General features: G+C 39.4%; 1 protein-coding gene and 1 pseudogene across 2 annotated transcripts; one reads left to right on the forward strand and one right to left on the reverse strand.

The window, feature by feature from the left end:
• The first annotated feature begins 7,236 nt into the window (after nt 1–7,236).
• On the forward strand, nt 7,237–8,241 carry LOC120803099 (annotated as a pseudogene).
• A 960-nt stretch (nt 8,242–9,201) lies between these two features.
• Nucleotides 9,202–22,401, reverse strand: LOC120803015 (Golgi SNAP receptor complex member 1-like). Of its 2 annotated transcripts, none has more exons than XM_040151276.1 (9): nt 22,290–22,401; nt 20,893–21,013; nt 20,283–20,355; nt 19,889–19,996; nt 19,632–19,723; nt 16,711–16,785; nt 10,402–10,431; nt 10,084–10,166; nt 9,202–9,733 (listed from the first exon to the last, which is right to left on the reverse strand). In XM_040151276.1, the coding sequence occupies exons 1-9, from the start codon at nt 22,330–22,332 to the stop codon at nt 9,609–9,611; spliced, it is 750 nt and encodes a 249-aa protein (XP_040007210.1). In that variant the 5' UTR covers nt 22,333–22,401; the 3' UTR covers nt 9,202–9,608. The 2 variants fall into 2 exon arrangements, with proteins under 2 accessions (XP_040007210.1, XP_040007211.1); XM_040151277.1 differs by lacking the exon at nt 22,290–22,401 and adding an exon at nt 22,044–22,240.
• Between the last annotated feature and the right edge of the window lie 1,801 nt (nt 22,402–24,202).

Here is a 24,202-nt window from a genome sequence, read left to right on the forward strand (position 1 = left end):
TTATTTTTTTTGGCATATGCACTTGGTGAGCAACTATCACAGGGCAGCTCAAAGTGCGTCACACCAGCCAAGTTTAAGTGCTAATGAATGTTTCATTTCAAATACAAACAATCTAAACTATTTACAAAAAGATAAGCATTGGGTGTGGAAGTGAGCTGCTTCAGTAGCGTAACTCAGCAAGAAAATCAACAAAACCAATTACCGGGGAGACGGAGGCTCCCGGCGTAAGAGAGAAGGGAGACTGAGAGCAGAGCTGGCTTAAATAGACCCCGTGTCCCCGCATGGCTAATGGGCCTCAGCTTTGACTGTCAGACCCCTGAAAGAGTGGAGAGGTGAAAATCCTGCAGGCAGAGCAGGAGGGACATAAAGCAAACTTTCCCTGGAGTGAATGGGCACCATTTTGGAGTCCAGTAACCAGTTACATGACTCACTAATTAAAAAAATCAACACTTGATTTTGAAAGATTTATTAGACGTTGATTTGATTTCAGTGGTTTTTAAAAAGAGTAAGAGATTTGGTTATGGAAACTTTTTTTTTTTTTTTTTTTTAGTTTGCATCAGTCACAAGTCAGAACAGGCAGTCAGGGCATCTGCATGATGAGTCACCCATTTTAAAAAAAAAAAAAAAAAAAAAAAAAAAAGACTGATATGTGTCATGTAGATAAATTAATCAGGAGTTGGAAGAAAATCGTGTTAGTGTTTTTCCATTACAACCCAAGTACTTTCATATCAATGATCACCGATTCACATCTGAATGGAAATGACTCTGGCCTCCTCAGGATGATGCTGGAGATAAATCCCAACAAAGTGTGAGATAAAATGATTTCTCCCTGCGCCAGTGTCTGTAGAATCTTCATAAGTCTTGTTGACTTTTGACCAACCCTCCCCTGCTGTGCACAGGCTACAGGCTACGGGCCGCTCAAATACCTGAGATTATTCTGGTTCTCCTTACTGCGGGAATGTACAGCATGTGTTACTCATTGTCAACCACAGGAGCGGAGCATGTCTTCAATATCTCAAGATCACTACAAGATTACATTTTCTGAAGGCAAGAAAACTACAGACCTGCCATAGCTTTACATGTGTTAGTCTTAAGGTGGTCAAACCTTCAGTATGTTTAACCTGACTGTGAATGTTCTGTTTATTTTTACATGCAGTTATCAGTTGCTTAAGATCTGGGTTGGCAAGCGCTGGAGTGTAATTCGTGAACGTGTTATGTTCTTTTGTTTTCAAAAACAATATGATTTAAGGTTCAGACGAAACCCCAAATAAATGTTAAAAAAGGAGAGGGGAAAAAAACGGGGGGGAAAAAGATGAACGAAAAAACAAGACTAAGCGTCTATAGCAATGCTAGCTGTTGTGTGAGGCTAGACTTGAGCACAGCGGTGCTTTGAAGTTAGTACTATCACCAACATGCTAACATAGTAACAATGACAACGCTAACATGCTGATGTTTAGCAGGTATAACGTTTACCACAGGTGCCTTCCGACTAAAAGTTCCAGGAACTTTAATTTCCCAAGAACCAATGTCCAGGAACTTCCTCCAGCGAATTGTGATTTGCATTTCGACAGCAGGGCCAAAGTCCTGGGAAGGCTACGCAAATTTAGTCCACTGATGGATCAAAAGTGCGACAGTCGCCTTTCACGTCATTTGTACGCGCACGTCCGTCCTCTGCAAAAATGGACTCGATTGTAATTTTATGAGTCAAAAAAACTCAGACCTGGTCAGACCTGATATTTTTCGGCCACAAGTTACAAGCAAAACAACATGTTTGCAGTTGCAGGTTTTTTTAAAAGGCCGAGTGTATAACAATGCTGCGGAAAAAAACAAGCATAATTGACCAATCCGCAACGTTCAGACCCAGCCTGGAAGTTCCTGAACCTCCAAAAATGACCACACCCAGAGCACTGAACACAAAATACAGCTAATTCTAATTAGTTGTACGGGTATTTAGTCAAAAAGTATTGAAACCTGATGGTGGCGCTAGAGGAAACGTGAAGGGATCACCAACATTATGAGAATTCATCCTGTGGGGGATCTGAATCTTTGTAACACCTTTCATGGCAATCCATCCGATAGTTGTCGAAACATTTCACCCAAAGCCATAAATGTCAGCGTAGCGGTGGCGCTAGTGGAAAAGTCGGGGGGAATCATCAAGGGTAGTAGGATTCATCCTCTGAGAACCGTGAATTATGATCTATCAAGTACTTGTGGAGATACAGCATGCTAGCCACACTGCTAGCACGGCTAAAAACTTCTACATATAGTGCCTGTAATTTAGACACAATGATCGTATCTATATTTAACTATGGTATGTAATTGAACATGTCAGTTTTAATTTCAGTTGCAGAAAGCTGAACGCTGTCTAAGGCGTTTGATGACAGCACTACTGTCGACACACCCCTAACCCCACGGGGGCTAGCTACTCAATCCTGCTGGGCCACCAGTAGCTACTACTTCTACCTTTTTTCCACATTTAAACTTACAACTTAGTCAGAAGTATTTACAAAGTGTGTTGTGAAACAGCAACAAGAGCCTCTTCAACACGCAGTAGCAAATGTAGATCAGGTGTAGCTACAGGTTTTCCCTCTGGAAAACACCTGAACATTCACTTTATTAATTCGGACTTCGATAAACAAGTAACTCTTTGGACTGATGAAAGGATTCCAGGATCTCTGCTTTCATGTAGACTGTCTACTTCTCTTTATCGCCTCTTGCTCATGCTTCGTAACCACGGTAACCGACATGATAGAAAAAAAAAAAAGGGGAAAAAAAGAAAAGGCAGAGTGTTTTTCAAGAAGACGGTCTGTGATTTTTAGGCATCATAACTACGAGAATATCTAAGAATTTATTGCTGGCGCCGGGTAACGTGCAGGGGCAAAGCTGAGCTGCTGATGCATGTAGCCCCCCTGGTAATCTAACACATGATAATGTGTGCATCTCCCCAGTCATTCTCACATATCAGCTCATTTCACCCACTTACTCACAGCTGATCGCACACACGGTACCTCGACTGCACCCACCTACTGTACGTGTGCGACTGGCCGCGGGCCAAACTCATACCCACGCTACCGGAGCGGGGAGTTTCGAGGGGAGGCTAAATGATCTCTTCTTCTCTTTCTGCAGGACTATGTGCATCTGAAGCAGAAGAACGGGAAGAGAAGGAAGAAGAAGGCCCGTCTGTCACTCCAGGCTGTTTGTTTCGAACTCTCACGCTCGCTGGCTGACTCCCAGCGCTCCCTCACCCTCGGCCCCAAATGGCTGACACACAGCAGTTCTTCACTGGCAAGCTTTATGTTCCTGTACACATGCTAAAGCTGCCAGCTGAAGAACTGCTCTGGTCAGCCCTGCCCCGGATGACTCAAGGAGAGGAAGCGGGTGGGGGGGGGGACTGAGGAAGGCAGTGTTTCACACACTCAGTATTCAAACTGGACTCGAATAGCCTGCTGGATTTGGGCCACCATTGTTTACAGTGTATTCCAGTGTTCATCACATGTAAGGTATATTTCACTTTATGCAGGACAGAATGTTCATTTTTGTGGTCACGTGTTGTGTTTTTCTCACAGAAAGCGGCTCAAACGGGCTATCTGCAAGTCTTGAAAAGTCTTAAAAAGCACTGAAGTCTACTGCTCAAAAAACCTAAGAGACCTAAGAAGCTATTAAAAAGTCCTGGATTTCATGCACTAAGGTCTTGAATATTTTTCTTTATTCACTATAGGCGATAATGTTAGTTATAAATGTTTTTGTGTGTGATTTGGGCAAAAGCTGGCTGGAAAGCGCCATTGTTCCCAACCTCTCACCTTATGTCAAATTCATTCATTCATTAAAAATTCCTTAACTAATAAGTATTTCTTGATTGTCAATCCATCCATCTGCTGCTTATCCATGTCCAGGTCAAGTTTAATGATTAGTGATATAAGGAATTATTGTTATGTACTGCTGAGAAAGGCTGCATTCTCTGTGGCATTAAATGGGTCGTAAAAAGTCTTAAATTTAAGATGGTGAGCCCTGCAGAGACCCTGTTAAATTTTGTTCATGATGGTTTTTTCTTACAATAAAGAACAAAATATTTTTTACAGACTCAAGGACCATTGTTGTGGACAAAACTGCACGCTATGGACAATAAAACACCTACCAGCACTGAAGGCTCTTTTGTCCAGAAATGACCCCACACACCCACAAAGAGGCAAAGCATAAATTTATGCAAAATGTGTCACACTCATCCCGTCTCTGGTGATCCCATTAAAGGGGAACAAGAGAGATCAGAGTAAATTACGATGGTCTTTTTAAATGTAAAATTGTCTTACGTTTAATGGTGACAGATATGCAATAACTTCATGGTCTTTGTTCTCTGGATGGCTAGTCACCACATAAAAAGTAAACAAGCTGACATTTAGTCAGGACTGCATCCGGTTAGATTGTGGTTACACATAAACCAGACAAAGATTGGGGGGAAAAAAAACAAAAAACTTACCAAATGCCCGCTCTTCAGGGCCTAAAAGCTTTACCAGCTGCGTCAAGGGATTTTCTTCACACCCTACAGACTTTCACAGCACGTTCGCTGCTGAAATCACAAGCTCACCAAAACCTTGGGAGATAATGAGATAACATTATGAATGTAGAATAATGCTGACAACTGTCCAACGTTCACAGCAGTTCTTCTCAGTTTATTCATTTGGCTTCAGCAGCAGGTTAAAGTATTACCTCATTTCTATAGACTGAATTTGTTGAGTAAAGGAAACATTTAAAGTTTTTTGTTTCAAATTTTGTGTAGTCAGTCACGTTATAAAATAGCGCCCGGCAATCCCAGAGAATTTTCTAAATCAAGGGGCATCTAATTTTTGAGTGGTCCTCCTGATATAAATCTAACTTGAGAGCACATGTGCAGCACATTCGACAACTTCTCTTTATAAATCTGATAGGGCTGTGGGCGGTTTGCACAAGAATAATCACACCCGAAAGGTGAATTAAAGGATACTGTAAATACTTTTTTTTTTACACTGATCAATAGGAATGTTCTGTAAATTATGTCCATAAGTAATGGACGATGAGGGAAAACTGGAATGTTGCTGCTGTGTTGAACCTACAATTTCAGGGTCTCGGTGCATTTTCTCAAAAGCACCGCTAGATGGCGCGATAGTCTCAGCAAAACTAAGGTTAAACCATGACCGGGGCCCCGGTTCACTGCAGGGCAGCGAGGGCTACAAAGTCAGACCGGAGAAGTGCCACCTCGTGGGGTAGGAGAGGATATTTAATCTCTGATGTGGTGCAGGTCTCAGCCGACTGGAATTCAATCACCATGATTGAAAAGCTGTCTTATCCATTTGTTCAAAGGATGTCAGGATATAAGTGCGTCGTGCTATTCAATTATGGAAAAAAAAAAGGGGGGGCTCAAGGGGAGATATTTAACTCTCACACCAGGTTTCTTGATTCATTCAGTTAGATTTAAAGTGTGAATCGGTCCCTCACCGTCCATCTGTTAATGAATGGATTTTGCACCCACAGTCCCAGTTCGTGGCAGGAAGCGCGGTGATCTGGCGGCCCACTTACGCCACCTCCATTTTTAATACAAACCGTTATTTCATCACCCGGGACGCGTGCAACGATCAGACACACGGACCAAACTTCATAGGCCAAAATCACAGATTGTTCAAGGGAATTATTATACACACAAAAAAAGACATTAATCACGTAGGTGATAAGCGCCAATGCTCCAATGGAGGGCTACAACCTTCCTGTCGAAATGTCCCCGATGGGCGGTGGTGGAATAAGTATTCAGATTGAAGTTTATTTAGGTAATGCTACACAAAGTACTTTCAGCAAAATGCAAAAGCAGAAGCATCACCAGTGTAACTATCAGTTATACAGAATATCCCATGGAGTGTTATATTATATATTACTGGATTCATATTTTGGACGCATTGCTCTGTAGCCATTGGCCATATTGTAGCTGGGCTGAGGTGGAGCTCATTTGAACTACTTTATGTACCGTTGGGTAGTTTGTCTACAGCGGTGCCTCAGATTTTCCGGTGGTGGACTGTTACTAAGTAGAAGAACAAATCTGAGGCGCTTGTACTTTACTTGAGTGTTTCCTTTTCAGGCTACTTTATATTTGGTCTCCGCTGCATCTAAGAGGGAAACACTGCACCTTTTACTCCACTGCATTTATCTGACAACTTCAGGAGACTAGTTGCTTTACAGATTATGATTTTACAAAACTTATGAGTTTATAACACATGATATAGTTATATACAGCACAGTAGGCTATACAGTATAATGCAGATAAAATTAACTTCACCTTGACCGGCTACAACAGTTAAAAGTAAATTACACATTAATGCATCATCGATAACAACAAGACAATATATAATACTATATCATTCAAAGGGGCCATTTTTCGTGTTTTGAGGCCTTTTACTTTTGATACTCTACATTTTTCTAATAAACTTACATACGTTTGCTTAAGTGAATGATCTGACAACTTCCTCCTTTTGTATGTCAAGTTTTAATCTTCAGTAGTAACTATAGTTGTCAGATAAACGCAGGCTAGTGGAGTAAAACGTACAGTATTTCCCCCTGAAAAGAAGTGGACTTGGAGCATAATATAGAAATATATAAGTACAAGTAAATTGTACTTATTTCAATCAATGCTGACGAGTATTCATTGATAAAGTCATAGTCGGGTATGGGCAGAAAATAAAAATAAACCAATTTATTGTGGTAATGGTTGGAGGCCGTTTGTATAAATAGACAGTGAGGTTCCTGCTAATCGTTGTAATGTGGCAGAATATGACTTCACAGGCGGACCTGAGTTAGTAGATGGCGCGCATATTAAGTGGCTTGTCGTTCATAGAGTCCACCATGCTGATCCAGCTGCTTCCCCCTGCGCGTAAATGGAAAGCTTTTTTACGCACCGCGCGTTCACTTCGAAGGAGGTTCAGTTGTTGGTTTTGCATTGTCACACGCCTCGCCTGCTGCATAAGCAGGCCTCAGACACCGGGGATGTGCCGTGGAGATGTTAGGGATGCTGTAATACCTCACTACATAATGGAAGGGTTCGGGGTGGGGAGGGGGGGGAGTGGGGGTGGTAAAAGGCGAGGCGTGCGTCCGGACGCTCATCGCCAACTAAACGCGAGAGCGACTCAGTCATCAATAACAACTCGCTCATCAATAAGAAATTTTGATGGAGCTAGACTGCTTAATTAAATAGGTTGCCTTGAAGGTACTGGTCTCTCCGAATTTATAATATTGAATCTGATGACCCCAATGGAGAGCATCTGAAGGAGGACTCTTCAGCATCTACGGGACAGCGGCTCGGTCGGACAGATAATAAGACTTAGAGATTTCTGATCTTTCAGTGATGGCCATTAACATTGATGCTGCCTTTGGCAAAAGCGCCCTCGGCGAGAGGGAAGTTTCAAATCTCAACGACTTCCAGGACACGGAGAAGCTGCTGAGCACCGCGACCTGCGAGCCCACCGGGCAGAGCAACATCAAACCGTCCGACTCCTTCTCCCTCAACCTCAGAGGGAGCGTCCGGTCCCTGAACGCGGACCAGAACGGGCACAGATCACCGCTGAAGACGGGCTCTGTGGGGCAGCTGGCGACCCCACCCAAATCCTCGTCCCGGCTCAGCCTGGGCCCGCTGCCCTCCCCGGTGCCGCCCGGGTCCTTACCCCCGACTTACTTCTGGCTCGCCGTGGTGTCCTGTTTCTGCCCCGCTGTGCCGCTCAACATATGCGCCTTGTGGTATGCAAGTGTGGTGAGTGTTACCTTCATATACAGCTCTAATTTCTTCATTATAACACAGTCTAGACTATTATTACCTGTCTGTGCTCTAGATGCTTGGGTGTATTCCAATACAGTTGTAAGCTTCCTCTTTTCAAGCACTACAGGTGTTTTTGCTTCTATGTTGCATTTAAATAAACCCCTGTTGGTCACCTCCTTCCCCTTTTTTCCCCCCATTAGTCGAGGTCTGTTCTCCATACAGGGGATATTGAAGGAGCAAGGAAATATGGGCGTCTGTCTATGGTGTTCAGCTGTCTGGCCATGCTGCTGGGTGTGGCTGTCATCATCTTCATAGTGTTCACAATAGGTACTGAAGACCGACATATTACAAACACACACTCACAAAGCTCATTGTAAAGTTGTGGATCTAAATTTTCTCTTTTCTCTGTCTCTCAGAGACGCAGCAGTGAACTGTGGGATGGAAGGAGTCACACTCATCTGATCTCAAATTTGCACAGAAGAGAGAAGAGGAGGAGGAGGAGGAGGAAGGATGTCATTTTGAAGATGAAAAAAAAAGCACAAAATCTGAGTTGAAAACAAGCTGAAGAGACTCTAACTTACAACTTGTTGCTTTTTCTGCTACGGATGAAAGAAAGAAAAAGGAAAGAAGGTGCAGGTCGTTTCTCTTTTTCTGGCAACACTCATGTCCACTAACCCCACAAACTCAGGAACAAAGGAAGGAAGATGAAGGCTGCATAGAGAGCCATTGTGTCAGATCATCAGTCAGCACATTCTGGGAGAAAGTGTAACTACTCATAGTCCAAACTCGTGGTGCACTGAAGTACACACATGCCCTACACACAAACAATTGGATGGCTCTACATTTTGATTATTGGAAAAAAAAAAAAAAAAAATCATCATTAGCTGATAGGACGTCCTAAAGACAACACCAAAAAAACACACATAATACGTGATGTGAAGACTCAGTTAAATATTCCCTCTCGTGTTCAGAGAAAAGCAAAAGGCATCAGTGCACCTCTAGTTTGTAATGCAGCCACTGCCTGCTCTGTTTCTCTTAACATTTGCAACTAAGGACTGACTTCATTTTGTTCAACACAGGATTTTGTGACTGTGGGAAGACGTATAAGCTGATTTCATAAACTGTTTACATTAAGTTTAAAGCTAATGTTCATTTATCACAACAATGCCCTAGTCATAGTGTGATATTTTGCTTCGCGTGCTACTATGATAAACTGAACAGATTCTTGTTGGGACTCTGCTGAACTGCCTGGATCTCTACACCTCATTATGTTTACGGTATACTGCGAGATGTGAATGGGGTTGTTCCCCCTGTATGCACTGTCCTTGGCACTCTGATTCGAATGTTTATACATTTATACTGTATGACTGGTTTACTGTGCCATAGTTCTGCATGTCTGAAATAAACCCGAATGAGCATGACAAACTTGAAAGTGAGCTCATCACCTTTATTTTATTAGGCACCGCCGATACTATATAAAAAAGTACGACATGCATAGTGCACAATCCCGGTAAAATATTGTTTCATACATTTATAAGGAGCTAAATTTACAACAGGATATAAGCAGCAAAATATAAATTCCCAGATGTAAGTGTTAACATAGTTCAGAAAATAAATAAAATCTCCAGTCTGAGAGTTGAAACTATTTCACTTTCAATTAAGACTTATTTTCAATGTCATGTTATCTTAAAATCCTTTCTTTTTAAACTGTTGTTTCAAGGAAAGTAAATTACAATAGAGGGAGAAATATATGAAAACCTTTTGAAAAGTCTCAGCAACATTGGACTGAGCTACAATGAAGATTTTTTTTGCTCTTCAAGAAGGTCAACTGACCAGTGAATCAGTGGAAAGTGTATAGCAGCAGGAGTATGGTGCAGACGCCAATCACCCCGCCAAGAATTAAAGAGTCCCGCCTCTTGCGCAAATTGATTTTCTGGATGAGACCGTTGATGGCGGGGAAACGATCTGAGGGGCAAGGAAGTAAGGTGAAGGAAAATAATTAAGATCCAAGCTGGGTTTCCTTTCGTTGCAGTGAGTAAGAGACAGAAAGCAGCAGGGAAAACACATCAGCAACGCAACCAGGAAAAAGAATAAATGGAGCCTAATGGTGTAGTCTACTGTTTGTCATACAAGCTTTCACTGTAAGTGAGGCTCTGTTATCCCTGCTCAGCGTCAGCATGTGCTGCGGGTAGTTCTGCACAGATGCAGCTGAGACAAATCTGTGCAAATGTACTGTACAAGCAAAAGTGAGATTTTAAATTTTAACATAGAAAGGAGAGAAAGGGAAGGAGATGACTAAAAGGATAAAAGGATACTGGCCAAAGTTGTGACCCTGGTTTGAATGGACTTCAACATCCCACGCTGAAATGTGATGTTCTCTTTGGTAGCCATGGCGATGCTGTAGGAAGAGAAACCACGAGGGATTAGTGATAGGAAAAGAGGCATACAGCTGTCATCCATACTTTTAATGTTTTTGTTGAGGAACCAAAAGCAAGGGAGGTGTGATGGTCTGTTTTAATAGACCTGAATGTGCTCCGTTTGCTTATGGTGTGTGTGTGTGTGTGTTAATGTTGAGAGACTGATTGAGAGTTAAAGGAGAGAGGAAGGAGAGTGAACGGAGCAGTTAGGCTTACCTTATTGCGTTGTCAATAAGTCTATCTGAGCTTTGAAAGTGAAACGGAAAAAAGAGACAAGTCAGTTCAAAGCAACTGAAATACCCTCATCTATTAAGTCTCCTACAAAGATTTACACTGTATACAATCCTCTAAAAAGTGCCATCATTTAATGAATCTTTTCCAGCCCACCATTCAGCATTCATCACTTTTAACAAATCCTTTTGCTATAATTTCAAATTGTACTATTTGTAATTCTCCTGGATTACACAGAAAAAGCCTGTGCATGAAACCACACAGCTCTTTGGGTCTCTTATCACAAAAGGAGCGCTTCCTGTGATTCCTGCCAGACAGTAGAAAGTGCTGGTTAATGGAGCATTTTTGGGAAAGTCAGAGTCCGATTGGTCAAATCCAATCCCGTCGTAGCAGAACCCAGTTAGTCTCTATAATATACCTGCTTTGAACACATACAGTAGATGTATACATTTCATGATGGCAACCCAGTCCCTTGGTTAATTTTTTGTTCAGGTGCGGATGAGCAAAACAGACGGATGGACGAAGCTGAGCCTGAACACACACACGGACGAGGTTTACGTCAGCTACCATTAGCAGCTGAGGTAAGTGATGGACAGAAAAATGAAGTGTTCGGTCCAGGGCTGAGCAGAGCACATAAGGGCAGCAGTGTGCATCCTGGCAGACTCCACTGGAGACCAAAAAAATCAATACTGTGCTTTATCCTTCCTCCATATATCTGTCCACTATCTACTTACTGCTGTCCTCTGACTTTTCTCTCAATCCTTCAGTAGCTGGCAGAGTCCACAGGCGAGGCATGGTTTTGCTTTTTTCAGCTTTCTTCACTTAATTTCTTCATATGTGGGACGAAAGTACTTTCCACTTTCATTAATCTTCACAAAGTAGTGTGAACCCGTTTGCGTCAAAGTTTCTTAAACTGTAGTATGGGCCTAAGTGGCCTATACTTAACTAAAAGAAATCAATACAAAATAAGTTTCTTTTTTCATTACATTTGTATTTTGTCAATACAGGAGAGTAGATTTAATATATCGGGACAGTATCCATATACAAGTTATCAGATCAAATGTGCATAATATGTCCATAATCCTGAACATTATTATTTTTGCATAAGCATACATACACGATACCACCCATATACATATAGCACTAATTAGTTGTCCAAAACAGCCTCTCTTTGCTCTTCCAGGCTCTAAAATCTCCCCTCCATCGTCTTCCTTTTCTACCCTCCTTCCTTTCCCCATTCTGGATCGTATATGAGTAAGAAAGCCAAATAAGGGCAGTCCAAACTGTCTCTTGGTTCCTTGCACACTTAGCAATGTACTGTTCTTATCTTTAGGCTTCATGTTGCTGTTCTCCTTGCCACTGAATTGATTCTGAATTGCGTACACAGTGGTAGAACTTTTCGTGTCTCCAGGTGTCCTACCGGGTTTTTACTGTGTTTATGTTTCCTGTTTTGCCTCAAAAAGAATTTCCTCTTGTGGGACAATAAAGATCCGAACTAACCTGGACTGAACTAAAATACAAACCCAAAGAAAAATATAGCATCATTTTAGTGATAGTATATACGGTATATTTGTATAAAATCACAGACATTATTTGCCAATCTGGGTTGTTTAGATTAGTTAAACTTGTTCCAGTGCCTTGGACAAGGCGTCAAGTTTATTTTCCTTCCCACCTTCAATCGCAGCTATGCAGAAATAAAGAGAAAGTATGTTTAATAACTCTTCTTCAGGTCTGGTCAGCGTGGTGAAGTATCTTCAAAAATCAAAACTTTAAAATATAGTAAGCACACACAATGGGCAGTTTTCTGCAAAGCTGCTTTTGGAAAGAGAGAATGAGATAAAGGCTGGACCCGGAATAACATGCATGGTTAAAAGCAGAGTGGTATTTAAAGTTTTAAACGTGTCTGCTCTGATGACAATTAAGTTTGGTTGCAGCAAGTGTGAGTTTTATGATGCTGTGCCACAGAAGGATATATTTAAGGGAAACACTTCTGGCGAGTTTTTAAGGCTGACAGGGTGAGCTACAGTTACTTTTGTTTATTAACAATTAGTCATGGAGCTAATGCTTGGTTTTGGTTGGTTTTCATATCCTAGTGGTGATTTGTTGATTCAACGAAATGAAATGTGTCGCAGCATGAGCTCTATATATGTGAACATATTTTTGAAAATGTGGAATTTGATCAGATAAAACAATATTTTTCTTGTATGATTTTAAATATTTCAATGATTGCCTGCACTTCGAGTGGTTGATAAGACCTGAAAAGTGCATTTACCATTGTCTAATATCTCAGTTGACTTTTTTTTTGTCTATACACGATTCGATATTAAAATGATTCTGTGACAACTTCTCCATTCATTTTTGAAAATTATGTGTTGAAACAGGCCTTTAAATTTGTTTATTACCAGTTCTTGGTTTCAGTATTGGAAACGTGTTAATTTAACTCCGTTTAAAACAAACAAACAAAAAAAAAACACTCTCCCCTCCCTTTACATTCTTGGAAATGACGGAATAAACTGAGCCAATAAAACCTTTGCTGAAGCACAGACAAAAATGCCCTCATCTATCACACTCATGATCACACCTGTGCAGAATACCAGAGAAAGCACCAAATCAACCTCACGGCACAGGTCAGCTATCTCACACCCTCCATGCATGAGTGTCTTTTATGGCAACAAATCCATAACATTCAAACCACGGGACTGAATCTCTGCATGCTGCAACAATACTCACTCCTCCAAGAAATGTCTAAATGTGCATCTTGTGGTGTAGCTATGAACAGAGTCAAGGAGGATAAAATTGTTGTGTGTGACAGCTGAAAACCCAGGTTTGCTGGCACAGAGGGATTATTTGGATTGATGCGTAATCTGAAATTGCTATGCCGGGTAACGTTACCTTCCTTGTGAGCTTGGCTACTGTGGAGCTTCTGAGGGAGCACTGAAGGTGGGTGCATTTGTTTTGCTGTTGGGTTCAAATATCAACAGTCTTTATCCAGAATCGCTTACTCCTTCTTTAAAGAACCAAAAGGAAATAAGCCTGAGGTGTTGTCTCTGTTCCACAATGTATCTTTCATAAAAACACACACTAACAACATGATTTACAAACAGCAGAGAAGAGCACAGAACTGCGGTTAGAAAACAATGGTTAATAATGACTTCCACCAATGTGAATTTAATATGGAGCTTGATCCTAAATCAGCCAGCTGTGCATGTTGGTTGGTTTATGTTTAAATTCCTCTGAAGATTTAAAAAAATAATTATTTAAACCAGAGACAGTGTATTCTCATCCTTTTTGTTTCTTACGACTCATGATTAAATGTGTGTGTTGATCCCAGCCAGCACCCTTTGCTGATTCACAAGCCTTAATTCATATCTACGAACTCGAACTGAAAATGAAGTTCAGGTTAATGTCAGAGCTCAAACTGACTCGTGGTGATTTCGCAGTTTTCATCAGATTTTGTCCTCATCAGTTCATTCAGCATTCATCTAATTCATTAGTTCATGGAATTACACTTTGTTACTTTGACAGAGAAGATTGGGGGAAATGTAAAATGCGCTTGTTCTCTTAAACTAGGTCCTTTGGGAGGTGAACATTTCAGCACATACAATAGAAAAAGTTCTTGGTATTACATGTCAGCTGATGCAGCATTGTGGGGCGAAATCTCGCATACCTCTGCAGGAAAAAAAAGAATGCTGAACAAGCAAAACAGCCATTAACCGTACCAAGTCGGTTCTTCCTCATAAGACATGAACACACATGTGCAGGACACATATAAAAAGCAGAGTCTTTCCCCTCAATTAGACAAGCTCACCTTCCAGCGCAGTAAAAAAAAAAAAAAAAGCGGAAGCCAGCGGGAGGATAAAGAGTGCATGTGTGTCAACTGCTGTCTTGTAAATTCAACATATTTATTTATCTAATTTTTTATTTTGCATTGTATATTGAGACTTTGGCAGCCTCTCTTACACTTTGCGCTAAAGTAAGATAATCCAACATTACAGCCCTCGCGTCGGGGCTGTCTTATTTCAAGTAAGACAGCCCTGACACGACAAACCCAAGAAGCTCTGAACAAGTGAGCGGCATTTCATCTGAATCAATTTTCATGACACTCGCTGTTTTACCGTCCTCTTAGTCCTTCTGCGCCTGTCCAGTTTTCAGCAGGAACAATGTCGCAAAGTGGTAACACTGGGGCCAACCCAGGTAAATCCAAGTTTGACTGTACTTTTCTGTCAGGGTGTCTTAACAGTTTCATTACGTCTATTTTTCTCATGACCACTCTAAACACACTGGACCCAAAACTTCTGAGGGCAACATCAGGGGCATCACTGTTACAGGAAATTTTTCTGAATTCATTGAGTCAGAGAACACCAATATAACACAATGCGAGCAATTACACATGTTGCTGGGATGGTGTGACCAATTTGTTTCTGATCCATTACTCATACTCAGATGTCAGCATCTTTGTGGCAAAAACCCTGAGTTTCTGTGACTAATTCTTCGCTCCTTCTCTCAATCCTTACATTTCAACTGGACAACTAGAAACCCAATCCAAGTACTGGCCAGATAATGTTGAAATGCTGGTGAAAACACAGGACACAATGGTTCAAAGAATCATTGTGATCAGATTGTAGATCAGCTCTACTTGTCACACAGGACAGAGTGACAGATGTGTGCATATGACATGGCATATGTGCTAATTTTCCCTGTGACTGCATCATTGTAAAACTATAACCTCCCAATTTCTGATCAATGTTTGTATTTTATTTTTTTCAAGCGCTCTTTGTCTTTCTCCCTTTTAGAAACTTGGCGTCCAGCATATAAAGGACACGTCCTCCAAAAATGATGATCCATTTGCTTCAGTATGTCATTTAACTGACACAAATTATTAGATGTCAAATTCATGAATTCATACCGGTCAACTAGTCAGCAGAATGTAAAAGAAATGCAAGTGAAAATGCAGTATGATACTGTCTTTGGCTGAATATTTACAATTTTTTTTTTTTTTAAATATAACTGACCTTGCTGTACTGTGAGGGATCTTTCATCATTCATCCAAACACTGTCATGAATTTGCTTCAAATGTCGTTTCGTCTTTGTGATATAGTTTTTGTCCTGAAACTGACTAATCAGCGGTTGGCTTTTCCAAATGAGAACTGCAGAACGTAACGTAAAATCACTTGCTATAACTAGATCACACACTGTTAATATCCCTTTAACTTTCTATGGAACCAAAAAACTGGCCAGGTATCGTTTGGGTGGATCATAATGCAGAATGGAGAACACAGTGCCTACTATTTTTAATTACTAATTGCCTATAATCATTTTAATGGATGATTTTTACTTTTTAGCAAAAAAAAAAAGAAAAAAAAGAAAAAAAAGAAAGAGAAAACGAAAAATCTTGAATCCATAAGGTTTTTTGACAGTGGGTGTTTTAGGAGGTGCAGGCGAGCTTGCAGGAGGAGGACGGCTCGTGTTGCACAGTAATATTGTAACTGGCAGGTCAGAAAAGGAACCTTTATATCTGTGCTCTGAGCTTAGGATAACACAAAGCAATTTGGTATGAAATAGATATTAATGTCAAGAAATCAAAAATTCAGACATTGGACTGTGCAGCTAAAATAACCTGTAAATATTCATTTTTGGGATGTGAACATTTGCTGACATTTGCATCGTCCAGCACTCAAAAAAAAAATTCTTTGACTACTGAGGCCAGCTGAGTTTGTTTCAAGTTTTGTAAACAGACAAATTGTTTTAGAGAGGACAAGGCCAGGCATGACTAACTGTGCATATATTTTATTATTTGGCTGTTCCGCAGTAGTATTAGTAGGCCCGTTCACCATTATTACACAATCGCCTGATCGCTATCATTTGAGCTAACCACAATCATTTTGCACAGTTGGAAACTAACAGAAATGTCATATTTCCATCACATTTTTCCCACGTTGTTTTCCACAGTTTGAGGTTTGACTGGCGCTCTTTTAATGCTGTGCCCCCTTCACTACTATGGTTTAATGACACGAGTAGAGAATTAGCACCAACAACTGTTTAGTTGAGCTGCTTAACTAACATAAGGTGTCTGCGTATTTTGAAACTATGTTTGGGCTTATAGTATAATAGTGGCATTAAATGAACAGAAAAAGACAATTATTTGAATTTGAATTACATATTACATAATTATCTAGAGATAACGTTATCTAGAGATAACGTGACATAGACCTTGACATAGCCCCTTCTTGAAAACACAAACATTAATTTCCTGCAGATTCTAAGTGATGCAGAGTTTTTATAGAAATCTCTTACTTTCTGAGATGTTCATGTTCCTTCAGGAAGAGCTCAGTCTTTCTGTTATTCACCCCTGAGCTGCTCTTGTAGGACCTGAACAAGAAAGCAGAAGAGAGAGAAACATGAACTGATTGGGAATTGGATGACAAGTAGTGATAGATACAATGACACATTTAATTGTTTGTCTTTTTTTGTCTGCCTTTATTTGATAGAGACAGTAAAGAACCAGACAGGACATGTGGGGTGAGAGAGAGAGGGATACAACATGCAACAAAGGTCCCGGGCCAGAATCAAACTGGACGCCCCTCTGAGGTAAAATTTACATAACAAGACTAAGAATCTACAGCCATGCTAACAGGTCTGTGAGGCTTTATTTAATTAGGCATAGGCTCACATATGGATTTGAAGCACTTATAATGTTTGCATGTTGTAATTACCATGTTAACATTTGCTAATTAGCGCTGAACACACAGTACAGCTGAGGCCGATGGGGACGTCATTAGTTTTGCAGGTGTATGGTTGTAAATCAAAGTATTAAATAAGCTGAAATTTGAACCTGATGATGGCGCCAAATGAATATTAGGGGATCGCAGAGGGGAACATGAATGTGCGCACTAGTTACATGGCAATCCATCCAATACTTGTTTATTTAGTCATTTGTTTAGACATTTTGTTAAAATCATAAATGGCAACCTCATCGTAGCACAAGAGGAAAAGTAGGGGGATTGCCAAAGTCACTTCGATTCAATTTCTGGGAACCTTGAATGTCTCTACAAATTTTTTTTTTTTTTTTTAATCAAGCCATCCAGGAGACGTTGAGATATTTCACAGCATAAGTGAAAACTTTGACGTGCTGATGGAGCTAGAGGAAAGGTCATGACGATTATTTTTAATCCAGTTCTGACAGACGAAATAAGAGTTTTGAAAATGTCACCTTGGGCTTTAGGAAATTGGATATTTTTCATAATCTTCTGACATTTAATTGTCCAACCGACTAATCAATTAATAGAGAAAATAATCAACAGACTAATCGATAATAAGAAAATAGTTACTTGCAACTCTAATTATATCCCAAAGCACACACATTTTTTTATATTCTCTCTCTGTTTGGGGGTGCAATATAGTTTAATTCCTCTCTTTTTTTGGTTGCTTAAAGAAAACCTAAAGCAACGCCTTACCCTCCATAAATCATGTTGAAGTAGCTTTGCAACTGGTTAAATCGCCACCAAAAACAAGTTTTTCCTCCGTCTTCAGTCTGATCGAGGTACTTCACTCCTTCCTATTAACTGATGACTGGATGCTGATTATGTACTTCCTTCGTTAAGACTTTTAAGTGATTAGCTCTGCTTAACCCACAACTCTGTCCTCCATCTCTTATTTACACCATCCCCTCCTTATTTGGACTGATTATCAATTCATCATCCATTATCTCCTCTGCCCCTCCCTCTCCCACTGTTTTTCCACACCTCTCATTTCTGTGGGAAAAATTAAAATTCACTTTCATCATTTTTGTAATCAGTCAGCATCAGCTCAGGACAATGGCTCTCCCGCTCTCTGTCTCTCTGTCTTTCCGTCTGACTTTTTTGCTCTCCCAGTCCTCTCCTAATAGAGCATTTCTCTGTATCAGGCAGGCCAGATGTAACCACTCTCCCTCAGCTTTGGCTAAATGAAAGCCTTGCGGTTTGATTTACTGTAGAAGGCACTTAGGAAAGATACCCCCAGAGAAAGAGAGCAATACAGAGAGAGGGAGGGAGATCGGCTGTTAAGAGGAGGTGCCTCTTTTTAGAGGATGAAACATGATAGAGAGAAAGGAGACTATCAAGGGAGGGCGAAATTCTGCAACAAACTGGAAACTTCTGCCTCCTACTGGTTAAGGATAACATAGCAGAAGTCCACTGAGGAGACAGAGCAGGGGAAGGAAGAGAGAGGAAAAATAAGGAAGGAAGGAAAAGAACGGACGGAAAGATGAACATGTTCAAAGTGGTGCAGAGAAAAACCAGGGATATAAGGAATTAATGAAAGAAAGACCTGCCTGTGCAAAACCAAATAAAGACTTAAGAGAGTAGTCCCGTGATTTAAAGTAGTGTTGCACTTCCATAAAATTGGGATTAAAAAAAAAACAAAAAACAGAATGTTCAAAATCATTACAATGACTTAGAGTACCCCAAGATAAAAACAACACAATTTCCAGCATCTAAGTATGTAGAGAAGTCTGATCCAAGGCTTCATTACAATACATCATTTAAAATAGCATTTGTATCTGGAGCAGAAATGATCAGTTCATTAGTTTGATCGACAGAAACTTAACCTGCAACAATTTTGATAATCATTTAATAGTTTTATTTTTATTTGAAGTGTTTTATAAGCAAAACTGCCAAGATATTCGCTTCCATGAATATTCACATATGTGAAGCTACATGTGAAGATTTGTTGGTTTTTCAAAGAACATATTTGCTTAGAATAGTTTGCCATCGGAATACAGCCAACAGAGGTTTAAAAAAAAACAGTTTCACCTTGTTAATATGAAGATTTATGCCGCAAAGCAAACCAAAATCAAATTAGATCATTTAACTCCATATGGGGTAGCTGTTGTGTAAGTATGAAGTTTCTACTATGTATCAAACACAAGAATGTGTCTACACTGAGTCACAAGCATAATTTCCCACAGGACAGTCACACATGGACCATAATGGCAGGACATTAAAAGTAATTTAACTGCTTTAGCACTGATTATTATTATTATTATTATTATTATTATTAGTAGTAGTAGTAGTAGTAGTAGTAGTAGTAGTAGTAGTAGTAGTAGTAGTAGTAGTATTTTACATTTTTCAGTGTAAACTGTTGTTGTAATTGATCACACACATCTAAACAGGATTACACTGCATTTGCTAACAATATACTATGTCTTTTTCTGTATGCAGATGTTTAAAGGTGCTTACTCAATGTCTCTGTGAACAGAGCCCAGTAGGTCCTCTCGCTCTTGCAGGCTGAAGAAGTTGCTTTTGGTTTTGTGGAACTCATGGGTGTAATCCTGTGGGATACAAACAGAATGGGAATTCACAAAGCCAAAATGTATTACAATTTCACAAATATGTCTTATAAAATAATCAAAATAATGTCTATGACTCACATGTGGAGCTGAATAACTTTTCATCATGAGAAAGTAATATGAAAAATTTGAAGTACTTGTATGTACCTGTAAAATATCTCTGTGTCTCTGTAGGGTGTGCATCAATGCTGCATTATGTGACGAAACTCCCGGAGTGTTTGTGTATTCTGCCATTTTGTCATTGATAACTGTAAGCTGCAAAAAAACAAAAAACAAAACCAAAGATTAGGTTTTCATATATAAGTATGTATATGTATATATATATACACACACACACACACACACACACACACACACACACACACACACACACACACACATATATACATAGATATACACACATACACATGCACACAGTGATTATAAATTAACTTACCTTTAATATTTTTGGTATAACATCAGCTCTATCACCTGGGCTTGAGGCCTGACTAAAACCCCTTCAACTAGCATCTCTAGTATATAAGTGTGATATTTGACTTACACTGGCCAAGAGCTGCTCAAGCTCAGTAGTCATTGCCACCAGCATTTTGTCTTGAGATGAGCCAGAATCAGACCTGATGAAAGGGAAATGACAGTAAAGCTCAAGTTCAAGTTTTTTTTTGCTGTAATTCCAAATATAAAAAATATAGTTGAACGTCAGACAAAACATAAGTTTACAAACTAATGCAGCACAATAAATGAGGAAAAACTAGAATTTCAACACCAACTTTTAAATTGTAAGGGGGATAAAAATATTGTATCACAGTGATTAGTGCTCAAAATGGTAAACATCCTGTTGCTCAGTTACTGGCCAACAACTTAATTTGTTAATTGTTAAAAATACAAAATATCATATCACTCAACCATTGCGCAATATCAGTTATTCAGTAGAAATCAAAAAAATGCTGTGTTGAATAAAAAAAAATCATGTGTTTATGGTAGTCAGGAATGGTAGTAATTTTCACGGATTCTGAAACCACAAATAAATATTCAAAATTTCCACTGATTTAATTTCAGCCAGATGAGTTCATACAGGTATTTAAATCATACATCCCAGGAATCAAAATTCAGATTACATCCACATTGTTTAAGTGAAGTGAGGAGCTGCTGACCTGCTTTCTCTTGTCCGCTGGTCCCTGTTGCTGCTGCTGCTGTAGCTGGTGCAGAGCTTACTGAAGGAGACCAGCTTGAGGTCCAGCTCATTCTCCACCTGCCTGGCCTGTTTACGCAAATCTGAGTGCAGAACCAGAGATAAACATCTCAATATGGAAACGGACCTTCCATACCTGACCAAAATAAATATTGGCAACTAATGACTAAAATCTGGAAAACAAATCCCAAAAATCAGGCAAAAAGATGCAAAAAAAAACTGAAAGTATCACAAAGTAGCAAAAAAAAAAAAAAGTGACATCACAGAAGACAACCCAAACAGCAGACTGATCCGGCCAAGATATGGCTTCAAGTTGGCACTGTTGGCATTCGGTTGGCAATGGCATAAGGCAAAAAAGCCAGGCATGGCATGGTTTTTTAAGATGGCAAACAAGACATGGGCCCAGATATGAGGTTATAACATTTGGGCCACACTGTTGTAGCCAGAGGAGACTCTGACTTTTGAATAATAGTGTTGATTTGTTGTAAATTTCAGGAGCAATAAAATCCATGTGAATTGAATCAGCATGTATCAGTTCTTTGTGGGAGAGATGCTAAATGAATGAACGAAATTTTTATTGTATCATGTGTCCATTGAGAAAGTCAGAAAACAGAAAAGCAACTTAAACATCTGTCTGCAACAAATCTCAATTCATAAATCACTGCCAAAAGCAGATTATATAGTGCCATATACTTACTGATTAAATACTAATTAAATAATCCATCATGGCTTCTTTAGAAAGTTAGAAAACTTAAACATATCGAATTTAAACAGCCATTCCATTTGTATATATTTCTGGGTTTTGTTGAGCCATTTATGTTAAATTAGCTGTCTTAAATTATCTCAATTTGTACAGTCGAAATTAAACTCAAAAAGAAATGCAAAAAAACAGCAACAAAAAACAAAACAAAAAACAAAGAGACAAAGTGACAAAGTGACAACAAAGAGACTCAAAAGAACCAAAACGGAGACGCAACATGACCAGAAAGAAACTCAAACAAACCAGAAAAAGACTCAAAACGTCCACAAAGAGACTCGAACCGACTACAAATGCCGCGACCGTGTCTCTTTCTGTCTGGGGATCCTATATACCAGGGGTGGGGGAGCTTTTACCTGACTGTGCCCTGTCTCACAATCCGTCCCTGCAGATGATAACTTTATAAATTCGTCATTGGCGGCCGGCAAGCTAACAGGTTAGCACGGAAACAGCTAAAGACATCGCCTCCCCGCCCACATAAAGTTTATAGAAACGTAACGTGTTGCGGAACACGTTGAACGCCTTCGACCTGAATCGATGAAGAACGATAAAACATTCAAGGCGGACAGCTGGTTTAAATTAGATGCCGCAACATAACTTACCTTCCCAATAGTTGCTGCTGGTTGCCATGTTTGTTGTTGACATGTCACCATCGGCCGTCAAGAAATCACAACTGTCGTAATTCTCATTTCATACCACAGCGGCCTCTAGTGCTCTCCGCCCTCAAGCGTACCACCTACGGAACTAAATCAGAGATGGAAGTTTTGGATCTTTACTTAATTAAAAGTACTAATACTTCACTGTAAGAAAAAAAAAAAAACTAACTTAAAAGTACAAGTCTTACATTCAAAATCTTACTAATGTAAAAGTATGTAAGTATAATCAGGAAAAAGAATTTAAACTATCAAAAGTACTCAATGCAGAGAAATGCCCCGTTACTGTTATGCCATTATACACTATATCATTAGATTATTATTACTGATGCATTAATCTGTTTGCAGAGTTTTACTGATACTAACAAACTGTCTGAGATGGAGCAAATCTTTTACTATTTTTTTTTTTCTATCAGGCTGCAAGTAATGATTATTTTCATTATGGATTAATCTGCTGATTATTTTCATGTTTAACTGATTGGATTTCTGGTTTGTAAAAATTCAGAAAATATTGAGAACTGCCCATCACAATTATCCAGAGCCCAAAGTTGAACCCTCTCAATGCTCGTTTTGTCCAACCAATAGTCCAAAACTCAAAAGAATTAAAAATACATTAGAATTAAAATTTACAAGGAAAAGCTGCAAATCTTTACATTGAAGCTTGGACCATGAAATGTTTGGTGTTTTACGTGAAAATGTATGACTATCAAAATAGTCAGTTAGTTTTCTGTAAGGTGACTTTTATTGTATATGCTGTTAAATAGTTTAATCTACAACAAAGCGTCCTATTTTATAAGATCTTCACATGTTTGTTATGTTAACAGCAGAGATCTGAGACAATTCTGAAAAATTAAAACATTCAGGAACTTTCTTCATCTCCTATTAATCATGTCATGACCACTCAGATTTATCCTGTGACCCTTTGGAAGGGCCCGACCCCTAGGCTGGGGGCCACTGAACTAAACTAGCTAACTGCATATAGAGCAGTTAAAACTAGCTCCACCTTGATCAGCTACAACAGTAAAATGCTGCAGACACACCGACGCCTCAATATGAAGTCATATACAATAATGTATCAGTCTCAGGGGTCATTTTACAATGAAACTACTATTGTTAGTTTTGATAATTTAACTACAGTATAATTTTACTGATAATACTTCTGTACTTTTACATTTAAGTAGAATTTTGAATGGAGAAATTTTACTTCTAATTAAGTATTTTTATTTTTGTTTTACTGGTACTTTTATTTAACTAAAGTTGAGTTCACTTGATCTTTATTAATTTTAAGTTTAAACTCCCATAATTTATTTATTTTACACTGGTAGTTTAGGTTCAGTACACATACAGTGTAACAGCACAGGCCAAACCAACCCAAATGCAGCCTGTGTGGTTATTTAAAACCATGATGTCAGGTTTTCCCCTTTAATTCCTCCTTGACTTTCTTTAAGATTGTTGAAATCATATAATTCCACATTGTTTGTTCTATATTCTGTATCGACTTATTCAAACTGTTCGTTGAAGCAATATGAATTTTATTGAATTATTCGATCCCATGAAACCACGTTTTTTTTAATGGCTGCATTTTTTAATTAAATGAAAGAACTGCTGATCTCTTGTGTACCATTTTATACCCCTTTCCCCAAAATTTAGCTCGATATATTTTGGTATCTTCGTAAACTTTGAGAACTCTACCAATTTAAACAAAACACAATGTGGATTTGGACAACCCCCATGAAAGGTCAGTGGGCTTTAAAGAGGTTAATTCTCGTCCTTACCTTCACTACTTAATAAGTTAATGTTTCTCATGTTGGTTATTATCATTTGAGCTGCTTCCTGCTCACCAGGGACAGACGAGACAAAGA

Source organism: Xiphias gladius, chromosome 17, assembly GCF_016859285.1.
Source record: "Xiphias gladius isolate SHS-SW01 ecotype Sanya breed wild chromosome 17, ASM1685928v1, whole genome shotgun sequence".
NCBI lineage: Eukaryota > Metazoa > Chordata > Actinopteri > Istiophoriformes > Xiphiidae > Xiphias > Xiphias gladius.